At 44.6% G+C, this 19935-nt stretch overlaps 1 protein-coding gene across 1 annotated transcript in view; it reads right to left on the bottom strand.

Moving 5' to 3' along the window:
• The window catches only part of LOC123994452 (liprin-alpha-2-like), a 268132-nt gene that overhangs the window by 10385 nt on the left and 237812 nt on the right, over positions 1-19935 (bottom strand). Inside the window, 5 exon segments of the mRNA XM_046297053.1 lie at positions 25-90; positions 4153-4353; positions 5813-5894; positions 9946-10030; positions 19637-19821. Coding sequence (XP_046153009.1) covers positions 25-90; positions 4153-4353; positions 5813-5894; positions 9946-10030; positions 19637-19821 — 619 coding nt within the window.

Raw genomic sequence — 19935 nt, 5'->3', positions numbered from 1 at the left:
GGTAAAAGGAGAGGAAGGACTAACCGTTTTGGAGGAGGGTGCTGCGAGGGTCTCCATTTCCTCGTGGGTCACCCATACATTGCCTGACGGCTAGGAGTGCGGTGCCCAAGAGAAGAAGACAGCAGCAGCAGCAGTAGTCCGCCAGGAGGGGCAAGCAGTATTAAAGAAGAAGAGCAGCACCACTGTAAGCCAATAGTGTTATAGCATCATGGTCAGATGATGAGCAGGCCCGCCCCTCTGGGGTCAAAGGGCACGCACAGTACACAAACAAACACAGACACAAAACTGTAGACATTGGTCCTTAACCACCATCTAGGATCAGATTACTCTACCCCCATCATAACCTTATCCATTAAAGGGGTGAAATACTATCTGATCCTGTATCAGTGGTTAGGGGCAACTTCTGACTTTGGATAGACAACAACAGCACATAACACAGGAGCAGCCCACCTACACAGGTGCAACACACACAGGCCAAAGGAACACATTTACCATGCATGACAAGACTGGTTCACCATAAACTAGTGTAGTAGTGGATTAGTACAGGTGTTTGGAGCAAACAGACACACAAATACAAATACAAATATGCATATCCACCTGTCTAGTTTGATATATCTCAGTGTTCCACAAGGTTATAACCCCTTTCTAACAGACTCAGTCTAGTTTGATATACCTCAGTGTTCCACAAGGTTAAACCCCTTTCTAACAGACTCAGTCTAGTTTGATATATCTCAGTGTTCCACAAGGTTAAACCCCTTTCTAACAGACTCAGTCTAGTTTGATATATCTCAGTGTTCCACAAGGTTATAACCCCTTTCTAACAGACTCAGTCTAGTTTGATATATCTCAGTGTTCCACAAGGTTAAACCCCTTTCTAACAGACTCTGTCTAGTTTGATATATCTCAGTGTTCCACAAGGTTATAACCCCTTTCTAACAGACTCTGTCTAGTTTGATATATCTCAGTGTTCCACAAGGTTATAACCCCTTTCTAACAGACTCAGTCTAGTTTGATATATCTCAGTGTTCCACAAGGTTATAACCCCTTTCTAACAGACTCAGTCTAGTTTGATATATCTCAGTGTTCCACAAGGTTATAACCCCTTTCTAACAGACTCAGTCTAGTTTGATATATCTCAGTGTTCCACAAGGTTATAGCCCCTTTCTAACAGACTCAGTCTAGTTTGATATATCTCAGTGTTCCACAAGGTTAAACCCCTTTCTAACAGACTCAGTCTAGTTTGATATATCTCAGTGTTCCACAAGGTTAAACCCCTTTCTAACAGACTCAGTCTAGTTTGATATATCTCAGTGTTCCACAAGGTTAAACCCCTTTCTAACAGACTCAGTCTAGTTTGATATATCTCAGTGTTCCACAAGGTTAAACCCCTTTCTAACAGACTCAGTCTAGTTTGATATATCTCAGTGTTCCACAAGGTTAAACCCCTTTCTAACAGACTCAGTCTAGTTTGATATATCTCAGTGTTCCACAAGGTTAAACCCCTTTCTAACAGACTCAGTCTAGTTTGATATATCTCAGTGTTCCACAAGGTTAAACCCCTTTCTAACAGACTCAGTCTAGTTTGATATATCTCAGTGTTCCACAAGGTTAAACCCCTTTCTAACAGACTCAGTCTAGTTTGATATATCTCAGTGTTCCACAAGGTTAAACCCCTTTCTAACAGACTCAGTCTAGTTTGATATATCTCAGTGTTCCACAAGGTTAAACCCCTTTCTAACAGACTCAGTCTAGTTTGATATATCTCAGTGTTCCACAAGGTTAAACCCCTTTCTAACAGACTCAGTCTAGTTTGATATATCTCAGTGTTCCACAAGGTTATAACCCCTTTCTAACAGACTCAGTCTAGTTTGATATATCTCAGTGTTCCACAAGGTTAAACCCCTTTCTAACAGACTCAGTCTAGTTTGATATATCTCAGTGTTCCACAAGGTTATAACCCCTTTCTAACAGACTCAGTCTAGTTTGATATATCTCAGTGTTCCACAAGGTTAAACCCCTTTCTAACAGACTCAGTCTAGTTTGATATATCTCAGTGTTCCACAAGGTTATAACCCCTTTCTAACAGACTCAGTCTAGTTTGATATATCTCAGTGTTCCACAAGGTTAAACCCCTTTCTAACAGACTCAGTCTAGTTTGATATATCTCAGTGTTCCACAAGGTTATAACCCCTTTCTAACAGACTCAGTCTAGTTTGATATATCTCAGTGTTCCACAAGGTTAAACCCCTTTCTAACAGACTCAGTCTAGTTTGATATATCTCAGTGTTCCACAAGGTTAAACCCCTTTCTAACAGACTCAGTCTAGTTTGATATATCTCAGTGTTCCACAAGGTTATAACCCCTTTCTAACAGACTCAGTCTAGTTTGATATATCTCAGTGTTCCACAAGGTTAAACCCCTTTCTAACAGACTCTGTCTAGTTTGATATACCTCAGTGTACCACACTGTTAAACCCCTTTCTAACAGACTCTGTCTAGTTTGATATACCTCAGTGTACCACACTGTTAAACCCCTTTCTAACAGACTCTGTCTAGTTTGATATACCTCAGTGTACCACACTGTTAAACCCCATTCCAACCCATTCTAATCTGTTGTTGATTCTAATTTTAGCAGCCATGATCACTGTGCTTTGCAGCCCCACTGGATCAAGCTGTCATGACCTAGATAAGATCACTTGAGGGGATGACAATCTCTATTAAAGACACCGTACTAAAGGGCTGCTCACGCATGCCTGTTTCACACTATAGAGCCGAACAAGCCCAGCTGTACTGGGCAGCACAGTACGGTTCGGGTCGGCCCCATAGGGTGAATCAGACGTCACTGTCTGTGAGCTTAAAGGAAGCAGAATAACCAGTCCTGCGACTGGTATGGAGCAGAACCCTGCATTTACAGGGTTGATTAACCCAGAGTGTAAACTTAAAGTGGTTCAGAGGGGCAGGGAACTGACCATCAGTCACAGCAAGGGGCACCATGGCAGAGGGGGGGGGGGGGTCTATAGAGTCATATTCCCAGTTCACTGCTCCTTGATGAAAGATTCATGAGCAGTGTGTGTGTGTGTGTGTGTGTGTGTGTGTGTGTGTGTGTGTGTGTGTGTGTGTGTGTGTGTGTGTGTGTGTGTGTGTGTGTGTGTGTGTGTGTGTGTGTGTGTGTGTGTGTGTGTGTGTGTGTGTGTGTGTGTGTGTGTGTGTGTGTGAGAGAGAGAGAGAGTGTGTGAATGTGAAAACCCTGCTGGTCATCTATGAACATCTTGGTCATGTTCTGTTAAAATCTCCACCCGGCACAGCCCGAAGAGGACTGGCCACCCCTCATAGCCTGGTTCCTCTCTAGGTTCTGGCCTTTCTAGGGAGTTTTTCTTAGCCACCGTGCTTCTACATCTGCATTGCTTGCTGTTTGGGGTTTTAGGCTGGGTGTCTGAACAGCACTTTGTGACATCAGCTGATGTAAGAAGGGCTTTATAAATCAATTTGATTGAAATTTGATGGATAAAGCTACATAGAATAAACAGTTTGTAGCATTAAGCTCAGCAGGTTCCTCAGAGGTTACATGAAATCACCATGACAACTCGGAGCTGTGAAACAGACTGAGGTATAAAATAACTGTTGGTGTGGTAAATTAGAGTAAATGCTGCAGAGCTGAATTAAGTGCATGAGCTGACTGACACTACTGAGAGATAAACAAGCCGGCCTTAACCGGTTTCCTCCCATTCTCCCCAACATTCAGTTACCAACACAAAGGATAGAGATGCTACACAAGCCAGGCTCTCTGACTGTGAAGGCATTACAATGCAAACTAGCAGAAATAGCTTCTTGAGTGTCTTTACCCTTGAAGACTATACCGTCTGTGTGTATGTATGTGTGTGTATGTATCGGAGCTAAGAACGTGCCGTAAGTTCCCTCAGAATGTCGCCGGTGGAGCTATCGAATAGGTTGAATGCATTTTCTATAGCTCAATGTGTTTGTTGTCAAGCAGGCGGTCATGTGTGTTGGTGTGATAGAGGAGCCTGGTTAAAGCCCAGACGGGCAGGTTCAGGGAGGCAGCGCTATATGCTAAGCTAACACACTGACGGCAGTTACATGCATAGGTACGTGTGTGTGTGTGTGTGTGTGTGTGTGTGTGTCAATGGACACTCACGGTTCTGGAGGTTGGCGGGGCAGATGGACTGGTGAGGGACACCATCTCCTGGATGGCCAGGCGTAGTTTGAGGCGGTGCAGGGGGTTACTGATGCCAATCTCCCTCTGGATCTCTGTGTCCGACAGGGCCGACATGATGGCACCGCTCTTCACGTTGGCACGACACGCCGCCACGTACCAGGCGGGCATCCCCAGCCACAGCTGAAACAGGACGAGGAAGAACATTTGTGATTTCATGTAAAGTAGCGAGTGAACTTGTTTTTACAAATTATCGGTGATGTGGTGGGAGGACTTGTCTACCATCCTTATTTATGGTAGACAAGTTGAGTAGCATTTCCTTGTTTTAATAAAGATCTACTGAGAAACAGTAGGGGGCAGTCATGGTTGAAATGTTCACCTTGTATGTCAAGCATGTTCTATCATAATTACATGAGGAAAAACTGAATACAGACATAGGATATTTCAATGAAGACAGAAAATAAACTGTGATGATTCATTGATAGGCAACGCATTCATTTACTTAATGAATAACCATGTTAATATTAAACAACATCACTATGGCCTTTATGAGGTGTAATGTCAAGCAATTACACTCAAACCCATTTGGAATTGATTTAACTAGGAAAAGGTGTGCTGGGGAGAACATGGCATAGTAAATCACAGAATAGACCTTTACCAACAGCCTCTGAGGCTTGGGACATTGACTCCCATAATATCAGTGAGATCCAGATTCAATCCACTGCTGGTCCCATAGGCCCAACACCAGAGTGTTTCCCAACTCCAGTCCTCCAGTACCCCCAACATTACACAGTGTTGTAATAGCCTGGGACAAACACACCTCATTCAACTCATTGAGGGCTTGATGATCAGTTGACCAGTTGTATCAGGTGTGCTTGTCCAGGGCTACAATAAGTGAGTACTGTTGGGGTACTGGAGGACTGGAGTTGGAGAAACACTGGATTAGATTTACATTTACATTTACATTTAAGTCATTTAGCAGACGCTCTTATCCAGAGCGACTTACAAATTGGTGCATTCACCTTATGACATCCAGTGGAACAGCCACTTTACAATAGTGCATCTAAATATTTTAAGGGGGGGGGGTGAGAAGGATTACTTTATCCTATCCTAAGTATTCCTTAAAGAGGTGGGGTTTCAGGTGTCTCCGGAAGGTGGTGATAATAGACTTAATATAATAAAGCACAAAGAGTAATGTCAACCGGAGTCGTAATCATTTTATAATAACTCTCGGTAACATGCTGACTACTACGGCATTGGAGTTCCCCGGGTCGTAATTACAACACAATACATCCAACGATTATGTAACAGCACTGTGTCGTTCCACATCCTTTACCAGTCATGTTTTGATTAAAGGAAAGCATCTGGTCTGCATTCCGTATTAGAAAGGGTGACCATTAGGCTGAAGTAAGGCATCGGCTAATTGATTTGAAATGTGAAACATCATCAACGGTCAGAGGTTAGAGGATAATGGGTGTCGTATCTCAGGTGAATGCTGAGCGTGCAGACTGGGGAGTCAAGGAGGAATAGACCACTTCACCGGGGCGGAGAATATTATCTTCTTCTGGCACAGACCTTGTGAATTTACCCCAGAGGCAGGAGGATTGAGAATGGCTCCAGGCCAGAGTAGAGGAGTGCCTACCTCCAGCCAGGCCACCACTGTGGGGCCGTCCCATTGGGCGAAAGGTAAGCCTTTCCTCCTCGCCTCTTCCAACAACTCGTGCCTGAGGGCGGGAGCAGGGACATGGGATTAATGCACTGCACACACACATATACTGAGACAGTCCCCCCCCCTCCTCACACAAGGCACTAGTATTACACCAAGATGTTGTGTGTGTGTTCACTGTACAGTGCCACACACTTTATCTCTCACAGGCCAGAGCTTTCTAAAAGGGCACGGTCTTATCATACATTACATCAATCTCTCCATACACACACTGCATATAAAGTGAGTACTCTCACTCTCTGCCCCTAGCTCTCTCTCTCCCTGTCTCTGCCTCTCTAACCCCCTCTCTCTGACTCTTTTTCTCTCTGCTACTCTGCCTCTTTCTCTCTCTCTGCCCCTCTCTCTCTCTCTCTCTCTCTCTCACCATCTGGTCCAGACACACCTTGAAGGGACAGCTAGGGCTGCTGGGCTGCTGGGCTGCTGGGCTGGTCACTGAAGCCTGACTTTGAGTTGCTAATCTGAAGAACCATCAATCTCCACTTGTCTCTGTGCTGCAGCTGGGAATGTATTACTACTGCTGAGATACTAACCACAGAGAGACTGGGCTTTTTCTGCTGACTGAGATACTAACCACAGAGAGACTGGGCTTTTTCTGCTGACTGAGATACTAACCACAGAGAGACTGGGCTTTTTCTGCTGACTGAGATACTAACCACAGAGAGACTGGGCTTTTTCTGCTGACTGAGATACTAACCACAGAGAGACTGGGCTTTTTCTGCTGACTGAGATACTAACCACAGAGAGACTGGGCTTTTTCTGCTGACTGAGATACTAACCACAGAGAGACTGGGCTTTTTCTGCTGACTGAGATACTAACCACAGAGAGACTGGGCTTTTTCTGCTGACTGAGATACTAACCACAGAGAGACTGGGCTTTTTCTGCTGACTGAGATACTAACCACAGAGAGACTGGGCTTTTTCTGCTGACTGAGATACTAACTACAGAGAGACTGGGCTTTTTTTCTGCTGACTGATATACTAACTACAGAGAGACTGGGCTTTTTCTGCTGACTGAGATACTAACTACAGAGAGACTGTGCTTTTTCTGCTGACTGAGATACTAACCACAGAGAGACTGGGCTTTTTCTGCTGACTGAGATACTAACCACAGAGAGACTGGACTTTTTATTCTGCTGACTGCAATATCCTTTTGAGAGTCTTGCTGAATGTATTCTTTCTGGCCATCTTTAAATCGTGTTTGGTGTCTTTATTCACATTCTTTGATGGAATACTGCATTTTTGTGTGGCGGTGGAAGTGTTCAATAGGTAAACTAAGATGGCCCGAGTGAAATCGAGAAATGTGTTATTTATGCTGAGCACCCCTTTGAAAGCAGTGCTAAGCACTCCTGACGCCATACTCAGCTCAGAGTAAATTGCACCTTATCTAGGGAGAGCAGAGGAGAGGAGGTTCTCTTTACTCAGTCATGTACCAGGCAATTTGTAATATGCTGATTCCTGCGACACCAACTCTGTTAGGCAGAGAGACAGAGAACTGATGAACGGTCTATATAAATGTGTGTTTGGGGTATGTGTGTGTGTGTGTCTCATCTTTATTGCTGTGTGCACACTGTTAACTAATGGAGTTGGGGAGCAGATGGGTGGGAAGCCTATGGTGTAGAAAAGAACCAGAGAGGCAACGCTAGAGAAATACCCAACTGTGGAAAGCTACTTCCTGGAGACAGTTGATAGTGTCTGACTGGTCTAAGAGTCTGATTATAGAGAGGGCCTGTTGAGCTGATAAATACATAACTCACACAACATGCTACACACATTAAAAAAGACTTCTGAAGTTAGAATTCTATTCAGTGAGAGTTCTAAGGCAGGAAACTACTTCTTGAGTGCAGCTAAAATGTCTTCCATCTGGAGACATAGTGGCCAACATGAGGCATATGGAGAAAAGCCATGTGACACATTATGTATGTGACTTGGTCAGAGTTGAAGGCCTCAGTGCAGAGAAAGGACACTTGAATACACCATACAAAGACTGAATGGACTGACAGACAACATAGGAAATGTGTCCATTGATATTAATCAATAATCAATTGTTTCCATTCAATGTCGTATCAATACAACAGGCATATAGATAGATATGTTCATGTGAGGTTGTTATGGATGAGATATACATCCACTGAACATAGCTGGGAAAGGAAGGAAACAGTTATGACAAAGAAAATAAAACAACAAGATATGACGCCCCATAACCCGGTATCAGAACCGGTTATATCTCACAGTCACAGATATAGAAACACGCACAAGGAAGGAGGAAGGTATTGGACATTCCAAGTATAAAAATCAACCCCATTAACAGGTGACGGCACACATTCTTTGTCCAGCCATGGATGCAGCCGACACTGCACTGTGGGGAAGAAACATTTTATACGGTAAATGAAAAGATAGAAAGATCGAAAGGAAGAAAGACAGCTAGAAAGCAAGGGGTCATTAACAGCCATAGAGGGACAGAGTGACGTCAGCTTTGGCACCGGCCATTGGGAGGGGGACAGATGGATGGACAGAAAGGTGGACAGACGGCACAGCGCTGACAATGGAGATGTCCAGGTGTCACACTGTCACAACTTACCCGCTTCTTTAGTCACATGATGAGAGGGAGGGAGGAAGAGTACAAGGAGAGAGAGAGAGGAAGAGAAAGTGACGGGAGACAAAAAGTGCACAAATGTTAATGAGTTAACACCCCCCCCCCCCTAACACCTTGCCCCCAAAACACACACGAATGCACAAACACACACACACACTGCCCATACATGCACGGACACATATTCAAACACACACACACACATGGATGCAGCCCCCCCCACACACACACACACACGGCAAAATAGAAACAGTCTCTCAAGTAGACAGGTGACAAGAGCTTTTCCAAAGACTGACATTAGAACAGTAGAATGACAAGTCAAAGAGTAGTATTGGTTAGCAAAAGAAGAGCCACTTTCTTCTTCTCATTGGTCGATGCAGCTTTTTACAGCATCGCGTGCAGGCAGACGAAAGATAATGCACTTGGGGCAAGACACCTGCAATGCATTGGCTCACATTCTTCACAGGAACAAACCAGCCAAATGCCAAACATTACCCAACACATCACACATACACAGCACATCAGCAATGAACCATCACGATATTGACCAGGCTGAAAATGTCAATGTAAATTCAGCAGGCAGTTCAGTAGCATGCACTGGAGGAGAGCATCAAGATGCAAGGCGGTCCACTTCCTGGAAAACTGGAGAGTCGACACCAAATAGAACACAGTCGTCATCATCATAATACCTTCTATTGATCATCTGTAAGGGTGGGAAAGTTATTTGTCATGACAACTCAAAGCTCGCCGACAGAGAACACATTTGTCATTTGGCACTGATACGGTAGACACATACATCCCCAGTTGAAAGGAGATGAAACTTGCACATGAGGGAACCCCTCTGTTTTGTCGTTCATGTGTGGGTTTAAAGGAGGACTATATCTGGAAAACCAAACCAAAAGAATGAACTAAGAATCGTAGGCCTACAATGTGGGACATGAATAGACTTCCAACCCAATCAATAGTCTGACTGTGTGTTTGGTTAGGGGGGGATCCCTCTATTGTATGTCTGATTCAGGTTCCTGGTCTGTATTGATCCTTTACTGGAGAGTGGGAGTATTGGAGATGTATCTTCTATCCAGCCACATGTGGAACTGCCTCCTATACAGGGAAAGGACTAATGAAACCAGGGATTCCTCACCAGCCACTGTGTACGGGGTCAAAGGTTGGAAACGGGATAATGATCTCTTATTCAGATGTACTATAGACAGACACTGCACACAAAGGTGTGTGTATCATAACACTTTAGTAGTGTCATGTACAGTAGATTAACACAGGGGGTGTTAGTACTGGTGTGGTACATTTCCCAGTGTTTCTAGTGACACAGGTATGATTTATCTCCTACTGGCTGTGATGTGAGCCAATCGAGTATTATTGAGCGCAAGGTTGTTGTTTGTTTGGGGTTAAATGCTGTGGTTTCAGGTTTGAGGGGCAGGAGGGGGGTGTTGTGAAAGCTTACTTCTTTTTCAGCCGGCGGTCTTTCTCAGCCTGAGTCCCCAGCTTCCCCACAGCCATGTCCTGACCCAGGTCTGGATCAGACACTCCTGTGAGAGAGAGGGAGAATGGGACGTTACTGCACTGCCTGCATGGCTCATAGAAATCATCCCGCGTAGATAGCATCCAGACAGTACTAGCAAGGAGCCACACTTATCTCTTCTGAATCTGTACTCAACAGAGAGTTTACGCTTTTTCAATGTCACTTAACTTCTTTGGGCTGGGGGCAGTAGTGAGTAGCTTGGATGAATAAGGTGCCCAGAGTAAACTGTCTGCTACTCAGGCCCAGTTGCTAATATATGCATAATATTAGTAGATTTGGATAGAAAACACTCTGAAGTTTCTAAAACTGTTTGAATGATGGCTGTGAGTATAACAACAAAACCTGAGAAAAAATCCAACCAGGAAGTGGGAAATATGAGGTTTTTCGTTTTTCAACTCATTCCCTATCGATTGCACAGTGTCTATGGGGTCAAATTGCACTTCCTAAGGCTTCCACTAGATGTCTACAGTCTTTAGAACCTTGTTTGATGCTTCTACTGTGAAGTGGGGGTGAATGAGAGGGGAATGAGTCAGAGGTCTGGCAGAGAGCCACGAGCTCGCTACTATTTGCTCTGACTCTACCTTGCACTGAGCCTACACACACTCACTAGACTATATATACACATAACATACTGTATACACATTCACTAGACTATATATAAACACACCATATACACACTCACTAGACTATATACACACATACTCATTAGACGATATATACACACAACATATTGTATACACACTCACTAGACTATATATACACACCATATACACACTCACTAGACTATATATACACACAATTTACTGTATACACACTCACTAGACTATATATACACAACATACTGTATACACACTCACTAGACTATATATACACACCATATACACACTCACTAGACTATATATACACACAATTTACTGTATACACACTCACTAGACTATATATACACAACATACTGTATACACACTCACTAGAGTATATATACACACCATATACACACTCACTAGACTATATATACACACCATATACACACTCACTAGACTATATATACACACCATATACACACTCACTAGACTATATATACACACCATATACACACTCACTAGACTATATATATACACCATATACACACTCACTAGACTATATATACACACCATATACACACTCACTAGACTATATATATATACACACCATATACACACTCACTAGACTATATATATACACACCATATACACACTCACTAGACTATATATATACACACCATATACACACTCACTAGACTATATATATATACACACCATATACACACTCACTAGACTATATATATACACACCATATACACACTCACTAGACTATATATATGCACACCATATACACACTCACTAGACTATATATATACACACCATATACACACTCACTAGACTATATATATACACACCATATACACACTCACTAGACTATATATATACACACACACACAATTTGCTGCTGCTACTCTGTTCTTTATTTTACTCATATTATCTATCCTGATACCTGGTCACTTTACCCTGCCTTCATGTACATATCTACCTCAAATACCTTATTATTATCTATCCTGATACCTGGTCACTTTACCCTGCCTTCATGTACATATCTACCTCAAATACCTTATTATTATCTATCCTGATACCTGGTCACTTTACCCTGCATTCATGTACATATCTACCTCAAATACCTTATTATTATCTATCCTGATACCTGGTCACTTTACCCTGCCTTCATGTACATATCTACCTCTAATACCGTATTATTATCTATCCTGATGCCTAGTCACTTTACCCTGCCTTCATGTACATATCTACCTCTAATACCTTATTATTATCTATCCTGATGCCTAGTGTCATGTTTTGTCTTATATCATCTTGTCATTTTGCTTTTCCTTCTGTTCGTTTCCCCCTGCTGGTCTTATTAGGTTCGTTCCCTTTTTCTATCCCTCTCTCTCCCCCTCCCTCTCTCTCCTCTCTCTATCGTTCCGTTCCTGCTCCCAGCTGTTCCTATTCCCCTAATCATCATTTAGTCTTCCCACACCTGTTCCCGATCCTTTCCCCTGATTAGAGTCCCTATTTATTCCTTTGTGTTCCGTTCCTGTCCCGTCGGTTCCTTGTTTTGTATTCACCATGCTGTGATTGTGTTTCGCCCTGTCCTGTCGTGTTTTTGCCTTCATCAGATGCTGCGTGTGAGCAGGTGTCTCTGTCTACTACGGCCTGCGCCTACCCGAAGCGACCTGCAGTCTGTGGCCGCTTCTCTTGTTATTCCCCTCTACAGACTAGAGGATTTCTGTTATTCCCTGTTTGGATTTGAATAAACTCTGTTTCTGTTAAGTCGCTTTTGGGTCCTCTATCACCTGCATGACAGAAGGAACCGACCAAGGAATGGACCCAGCGACTTCAGACGCTCGTTACACTGCCGTCGAGATCCAAGGAGCCATGCTCGGCAGACACGAGCAGGAATTGTCTGCTGCTCGCCATGCCGTGGAGAACCTGGCCGCTCAGGTTTCCGACCTCTCTGGACAGTTCCAGAGTCTCGTCTCGTGCCACCTGTTACTTCCTGGCCTGCCGAGCCTCCAGAACCTAGGGTTAATAACCCACCTTGCTACTCCGGGCAGCCCACTGAGTGCCGCTCCTTTCTCACGCAGTGTGAGATTGTGTTCTCTCTCCAACCCAACACATACTCTAGAGAGAGAGCTCGGGTTGCTTACGTCATTTCACTCCTTACTGGCCGGGCTCGAGAATGGGGCACAGCTATCTGGGAGGCAAGGGCTGATTGCTCTAACAAGTTCCAGAACTTTAAAGAGGAGATGATTCGGGTTTTTGACCGTTCAGTTTTTGGTAGGGAGGCTTCTAGGGCCCTGGCTTCCTTATGCCAAGGTGAACGGTCCATAACGGATTATTCTATTGAGTTTCGCACTCTTGCTGCCTCTAGTGAGTGGAACGAGCCGGCGCTGCTCGCTCGTTTTCTGGAGGGACTCCACGCAGTGGTTAAGGATGAGATTCTCTCCCGGGAGGTTCCTTCAGATGTGGACTCTTTGATTGCTCTTGCCATCCGCATAGAACGACGGGTAGATCTTCGTCACCGGGCTCGTGGAAGAGAGCTCGCATCAACGGTGTTTCCCTGCTCCGCATCGCAACCATCTCCCTCCTCTGGCTTTGAGACTGAGCCCATGCAGCTGGGAGGGATTCGCATCTCGACTAAGGAGAGGGAACGGAGGATCACCAACCGCCTGTGCCTCTATTGCGGAGTTGCTGGACATTTTGTTAATTCATGTCCAGTAAGAGGCCAGAGCCCATCAGTAAGCGGAGGGCTACTGGTGAGCGCTACTACTCTGGTCTCTTCATCTAGATCTTGTACTACTATGTCGGTCCATCTACGCTGGACCGGTTCGGGTGCTACATGCAGTGCCTTGATTGACTCTGGGGCTGAGGGTTGTTTCATGGACGAAGCATGGGTTCGGAAACATAACATTCCTTTCAGACCGTTAGACAAGCCTACGCCCATGTTTGCCTTAGATGGTAGTCATCTTCCCAGTATCAAATTTGAGACACTACCTTTAACTCTCACAGTATCTGGTAACCACAGTGAGACTATTTCTTTTTGATTTTCCGTTCACCGTTTACTCCTGTTGTTTTGGGTCATCCCTGGCTAGTATGTCATAATCCTTCTATTAATTGGTCTAGTAATTCTATCCTATCCTGGAACGTTTCTTGTCATGTGAAGTGTTTAATGTCTGCCATCCCTCCTGTTTCTTCTGTCCCTACTTCTCAGGAGGAACCTGGCGATTTGACAGGAGTGCCGGAGGAATATCATGATCTGCGCACGGTCTTCAGTCGGTCCCGAGCCAACTCCCTTCCTCCTCACCGGTCGTATGATTGTAGTATTGATCTCCTTCCGGGGACCACTCCCCCTCGAGGTAGACTATACTCTCTGTCGGCTCCCGAACGTAAGGCTCTCGAGGATTATTTGTCTGTGTCTCTTGACGCCGGTACCATAGTGCCTTCTTCTTCTCCGGCCGGGGCGGGGTTCTTTTTGTTAAGAAGAAGGACGGTACTCTGCGCCCCTGCGTGGATTATCGAGGGCTGAATGACATAACGGTTAAGAATCGTTATCCGCTTCCCCTTATGTCATCAGCCTTCGAGATTCTGCAGGGAGCCAGGTGCTTTACTAAGTTGGACCTTCGTAACGCTTACCATCTCGTGCGCATCAGAGAGGGGGACGAGTGGAAAACGGCGTTTAACACTCCGTTAGGGCATTTTGAGTACCGGGTTCTGCCGTTCGGTCTCGCCAATGCGCCAGCTGTTTTTCAGGCATTAGTTAATGATGTTCTGAGAGACATGCTGAACATTTTTGTTTTTGTCTATCTTGACGATATCCTGATTTTTTCTCCGTCACTCGAGATTCATGTTCAGCACGTTCGACGTGTTCTACAGCGCCTTTTAGAGAATTGTCTCTACGTAAAGGCTGAGAAGTGCTCTTTTCATGTCTCCTCCGTTACTTTTCTCGGTTCCGTTATTTCCGCTGAAGGCATTCAGATGGATTCCGCTAAGGTCCAAGCTGTCAGTGATTGGCCCGTTCCAAGGTCACGTGTCGAGTTGCAGCGCTTTTTAGGTTTCGCTAATTTCTATCGGCGTTTCATTCGTAATTTCGGTCAAGTTGCTGCCCCTCTCACAGCTCTTACTTCTGTCAAGACGTGTTTTAAGTGGTCCGGTTCCGCCCAGGGAGCTTTTGATCTTCTAAAAGAACGTTTTACGTCCGCTCCTATCCTCGTTACTCCTGACGTCACTAGACAATTCATTGTCGAGGTTGACGCTTCAGAGGTAGGCGTGGGAGCCATTCTATCCCAGCGCTTCCAGTCTGACGATAAGGTTCATCCTTGCGCTTATTTTTCTCATCGCCTGTCGCCATCTGAGCGCAACTATGATGTGGGTAACCGTGAACTGCTCGCCATCCGCTTAGCCCTAGGCGAATGGCGACAGTGGTTGGAGGGGCGACCGTTCCTTTTGTCGTTTGGACAGACCATAAGAACCTTGAGTACATCCGTTCTGCCAAACGACTTAATGCCCGTCAAGCTCGTTGGGCGTTGTTTTTCGCTCGTTTCGAGTTTGTGATTTCTTACCGTCCGGGTAGCAAGAACACCAAGCCTGATGCCTTATCCCGTCTGTTTAGTTCTTCTGTGGCTTCTACTGATCTCGAGGGGATTCTTCCTTATGGGCGTGTTGTCGGGTTGACAGTCTGGGGAATTGAAAGACAGGTTAAGCAAGCACTCACGCACACTGCGTCGCCGCGCGCTTGTCCTAGTAACCTCCTTTTCGTTCCTGTTTCCACTCGTCTGGCTGTTCTTCAGTGGGCTCACTCTGCCAAGTTAGCTGGTCATCCCGGTGTTCGAGGCACTCTTGCGTCTATTCGCCAGCGCTTTTGGTGGCCGACTCAGGAGCGTGACACGCGCCGTTTCGTGGCTGCGTGTTCAGACTGCGCGCAGAAGAAGTCTGGTAATTTTTTTCTGCTTCTGCTCCTGGTCTTGCTGGGTCTCAGTCTGTTCCCTGCCATCGCATCTCTCCTGTTCTTGTTCCTGCCCTTGCTGTGTCTCAGTCTGTCCCTAGTTCTCATTTTTTTTTTAGAGTAGTACCCTAGTTTCCCTTTTTATCGTTTTTCGTTACGGTCCTGAGGAGAGGAGTTGGGTTCTTTCTCGGGACGTGCTGGACCGTTTGATCTATGATTTCCTCCGTTGCCGCCAGTGTTCCTCCTCGAGAGCGCCAGGAGGCGCTCGGTGAGTGGGGGTACTGTCATGTTTTGTCTTATATCATCTTGTCATTTTGCTTTTCCTTCTGTTCGTTTCCCCCTGCTGGTCTTATTAGGTTCGTTCCCTTTTTCTATCCCTCTCTCTCCCCCTCCCTCTCTCTCCTCTCTCTATCGTTCCGTTCCTGCTCCCAGCTGTTCCTATTCCCCTAATCATCATTTAGTCTTCCCACACCTGTTCCCGATCCTTTCCCCTGATTAGAGTCCCTATTTATTCCTTTGTGTTCCGTTCCTGTCCCGTCGGTTCCTTGTTTTGTATTCACCATGCTGTGATTGTGTTTCGCCCTGTCCTGTCGTGTTTTTTGCCTTCATCAGATGCTGCGTGTGAGCAGGTGTCTCTGTCTACTACGGCCTGCGCCTACCCGAAGCGACCTGCAGTCTGTGGCCGCTTCTCTTGTTATTCCCCTCTACAGACTAGAGGATTTCTGTTATTCCCTGTTTGGATTTGAATAAACTCTGTTTCTGTTAAGTCGCTTTTGGGTCCTCTATCACCTGCATGACACCTAGTCACTTTACCCTGCCTTCATGTACATATCTACCTCTAATACCGTATTATTATCTATCCTGATGTCACTTTACCCTGCCTTCATGTACATATCTACCTCTAATACCTTATTATTATCTATCCTGATGCCTAGTCACTTTACCCTGCCTTCATGTACATATCTACCTCAAATACCTTATTATTATCTATCCTGATGCCTAGTCACTTTACCCTGCCTTCATGTACATATCTACCTCTAATACCGTATTATTATCTATCCTGATGCCTAGTCACTTTACCCTGCCTTCATGTACATATCTACCTCAAATACCTTATTATTATCTATCCTGATGCCTAGTCACTTTACCCTGCCTTCATGTACATATCTACCTCTAATACCGTATTATTATCTATCCTGATGCCTAGTCACTTTACCCTGCCTTCATGTACATATCTACCTCTAATACCGTATTATTATCTATCCTGATGTCACTTTACCCTGCCTTCATGTACATATCTACCTCTAATACCGTATTATTATCTATCCTGATGCCTAGTCACTTTACCCTGCCTTCATGTACATATCTACCTCTAATACCTTATTATTATCTATCCTGATGCCTAGTCACTTTACCCTGCCTTCATGTACATATCTACCTCTAATACCGTATTATTATCTATCCTGATGCCTAGTCACTTTACCCTGCCTTCATGTACATATCTACCTCAAATACCTTATTATTATCTATCCTGATGCCTAGTCACTTTACCCTGCTTTCATGTACATATCTACCTCAAATACCTTACTATTATCTATCATGATGCCTAGTCACTTTACCCTGCCTTCATGTACATATCTACCTCAAAGACCTCGTACCGCTGCACATTGATCTGGTACTGGTACTCCCTGTATATAGCTTCATAATTGATCTGGTACTGGTACTCCCTGTATATAGCTTCATAATTGATCTGGTACTGGTACTCCCTGTATATAAACTCGGCAAAAAAAGAAACATCCTCTCAATGTCAACTGCATTTATTTAAAGAAAACTTAACATGTGTAAATATTTGTAAGTTCCACAGACATGACTAACAGAAATTGAATAAAATCAAAAGTAAAAAGTGTGTGGCCACCAGCTGCATTAAGTACTGCAGTACTGCATCTCCTTCTCATGGACTGCACCAGATTTGCCAGTTCTTGATGTGAGATGTTACCCCACTCTTCCACCAAAGCACCTGCAAGTTCCAAGACATTTCTGGGGGTGATGGCTCTAGCCCTCACCCTCCGATCCAACAGGTCCCAAACGTGCTCAATGGGATTGAGATCCAGGCTCTTCGCTGGCCATGGCAGAACACTGACATTCCTGTCTTGCAGGAAATCACGCACAGAACGAGCAGTATGGCTGGTGGCAGGATGTGGGTGGGTTTATGCGTCGTTTATGCAACGTTATTGCGGGTGATGTCTGGTGAGGACCTGCCCTACAACAGGCCTACATGCCCTCAGTCCAGCATCTCTCTGCCTATTGCGGACAGTCTGAGCACTGATGGAGGGTTTGCACGTTCCTGGTGTAACTCGGGTAGTTGTTGTTGCCATCATGTACCTGTCCCGCAGGTGTGATGTCCGGATGTACCGATCCTGTGCAGGTGTTTTTACACATGGTCTGCCACTGTGAGGACAATCAGCTGTCCGTACTGTCTCTCTGTAGCGCTGTCTTGGGCGTCTCACAGTACAGACATTGCAATTTATTGCCCTGCATTCCTCATGCCTCCTTGCAGCATGCCTAAGGCACATTCACGCAGATGAGCAGGGACCCTGACCATCTTTCTTTTGGTGTTTTTCCAGAGTCAGTAGAAAGGCCTCTTTAGTGTCCTAATTTTTCATAACTCTGACCTTAATTGCCTAACGTCTGTAAGCGGTTAGAGTCTTAACAACCTTTCCAAAGATGCATGTTCATGAATTGTCTATGGTTCATTGAACAAGAATGGGAAACAGTGTTGAAACCCTTTACAATGAAGATATGTGAAGTTATTTGGATTTTTATGAATTATCTTTGAAAGACAGGGTCCTGAAAAAGGGATGTTTCTTTTTTTGCTGAGTTTAGATCCATTACTGATCTGGTACTGGTACTCCCTGTATATAGCTCCATTATTGACCTTGTCATGACGTTGCCCTCTTTGGGTAGAGCGAGCACCATCCCCCTCTCTCTGTCTTCTACAACAAGGCTGCTGTGGTCAGAGAGGTTGTAAATTCCTGGAGGAGATTATCTCCTCATGGCCACAGTATAGAGAGAGAGTGAAGTTTTCATTGAGAGAACAAAGGAATTTCTTCCACCTCACAGAACTTGAGGTCTGAACAACATTTATGTTCTGGAGAAGGTATAAAAGATTGGTGAAGAATCTAGCTACGAACTGGTCCGTTTGGTACAATTTTGTGAAACTCATGGGAGACAATACGGCCACATTACCATAGCGCTGTTTATACAATAGCCTCAGATATGAGGCTTACATTTAATTGTTGTATAAGATGAATGAGTGAGGATGATACTGTTTGTGAAATTGTGTAATGTGATTTTGGACTGTTTAATGAAGGAAACTCCAATTCTCTTTGGCGTTTAACTAAATCAGAGGACCGTCCATGAGCACAGTTATGGTCTGGCATCCTGGGACAGGCCCTTTTCTGCTCTTATCACTCTGTCTAATAAGCCGCCATACCGGTTTAGCCCACTAGGGCACATTCTCCTATCATTTCCTTGTAACCATATCTACTGTTTGTTAAGCATTTCTGTGAATTACTTAGTTACTAAATTAATTATTTTAAGACAATTGATGTATGGATGACTCATAGTGAAGACTGGGTTCGTGCAGATAAGCAACAATTTACGATGTTTGGAATGAGACTAACATGAGGTAAATAATAATTCATTCATTCGAAGACTCATTGATCAGATATTAAAATATCTGAAAGTTATATTAGGAAAATTATAACTTTGTAATCTGAATATTTTCCTTGGTGCCCCGACATCCTGGTTAATTACAGTTACGTGATTAATCAGTTTAATCGCGTAATAATAATTGCATAATAATAAATACGTCTTCAGTTTTAATGATGCCAAAGACACGACAATCTGCTACTGGTACTCTCTCTATATACAGTGGGGAGAACAAGTATTTGATACACTGCCGATTTTGCAGGTTTTCCTACTTACAAAGCATGTAGAGGTCTGTAATTTTCATCAGTACATAGAGTACATAGAACAGACAAGAGCAACTCATATCAGAGAGGTGCTGAGTGTAGACCAGTACCTTGGCTCTGCCCGATGGCCTCCCTGTGGGCATGCAGCTGTGCCAGTCTGGTCTTCTCCTTCTTGCCAAACAGGCGTCCGATGGAGGACTTGATGCCTTTCTTCTTGGGCTGCTTGTTGATGGAGTCCTGACTGCTGGCTACGCTGCTCAGACCACTGGCCTCTGCCTCCAGGCTGGCAGCAATGCTGCAAACACACACATGCATACACACGCATGCACGCGCACACACACACACACACGCATGCACACACACACACACACACACACACACACACACACACACACACACACACACACAC

The sequence above is a fragment of the Oncorhynchus gorbuscha genome, linkage group LG14 (genome assembly GCF_021184085.1).
Source record: "Oncorhynchus gorbuscha isolate QuinsamMale2020 ecotype Even-year linkage group LG14, OgorEven_v1.0, whole genome shotgun sequence".
In the NCBI taxonomy this organism is placed as follows: domain Eukaryota; kingdom Metazoa; phylum Chordata; class Actinopteri; order Salmoniformes; family Salmonidae; genus Oncorhynchus; species Oncorhynchus gorbuscha.
This window is presented reverse-complemented; position numbering and strand designations above follow the sequence as displayed.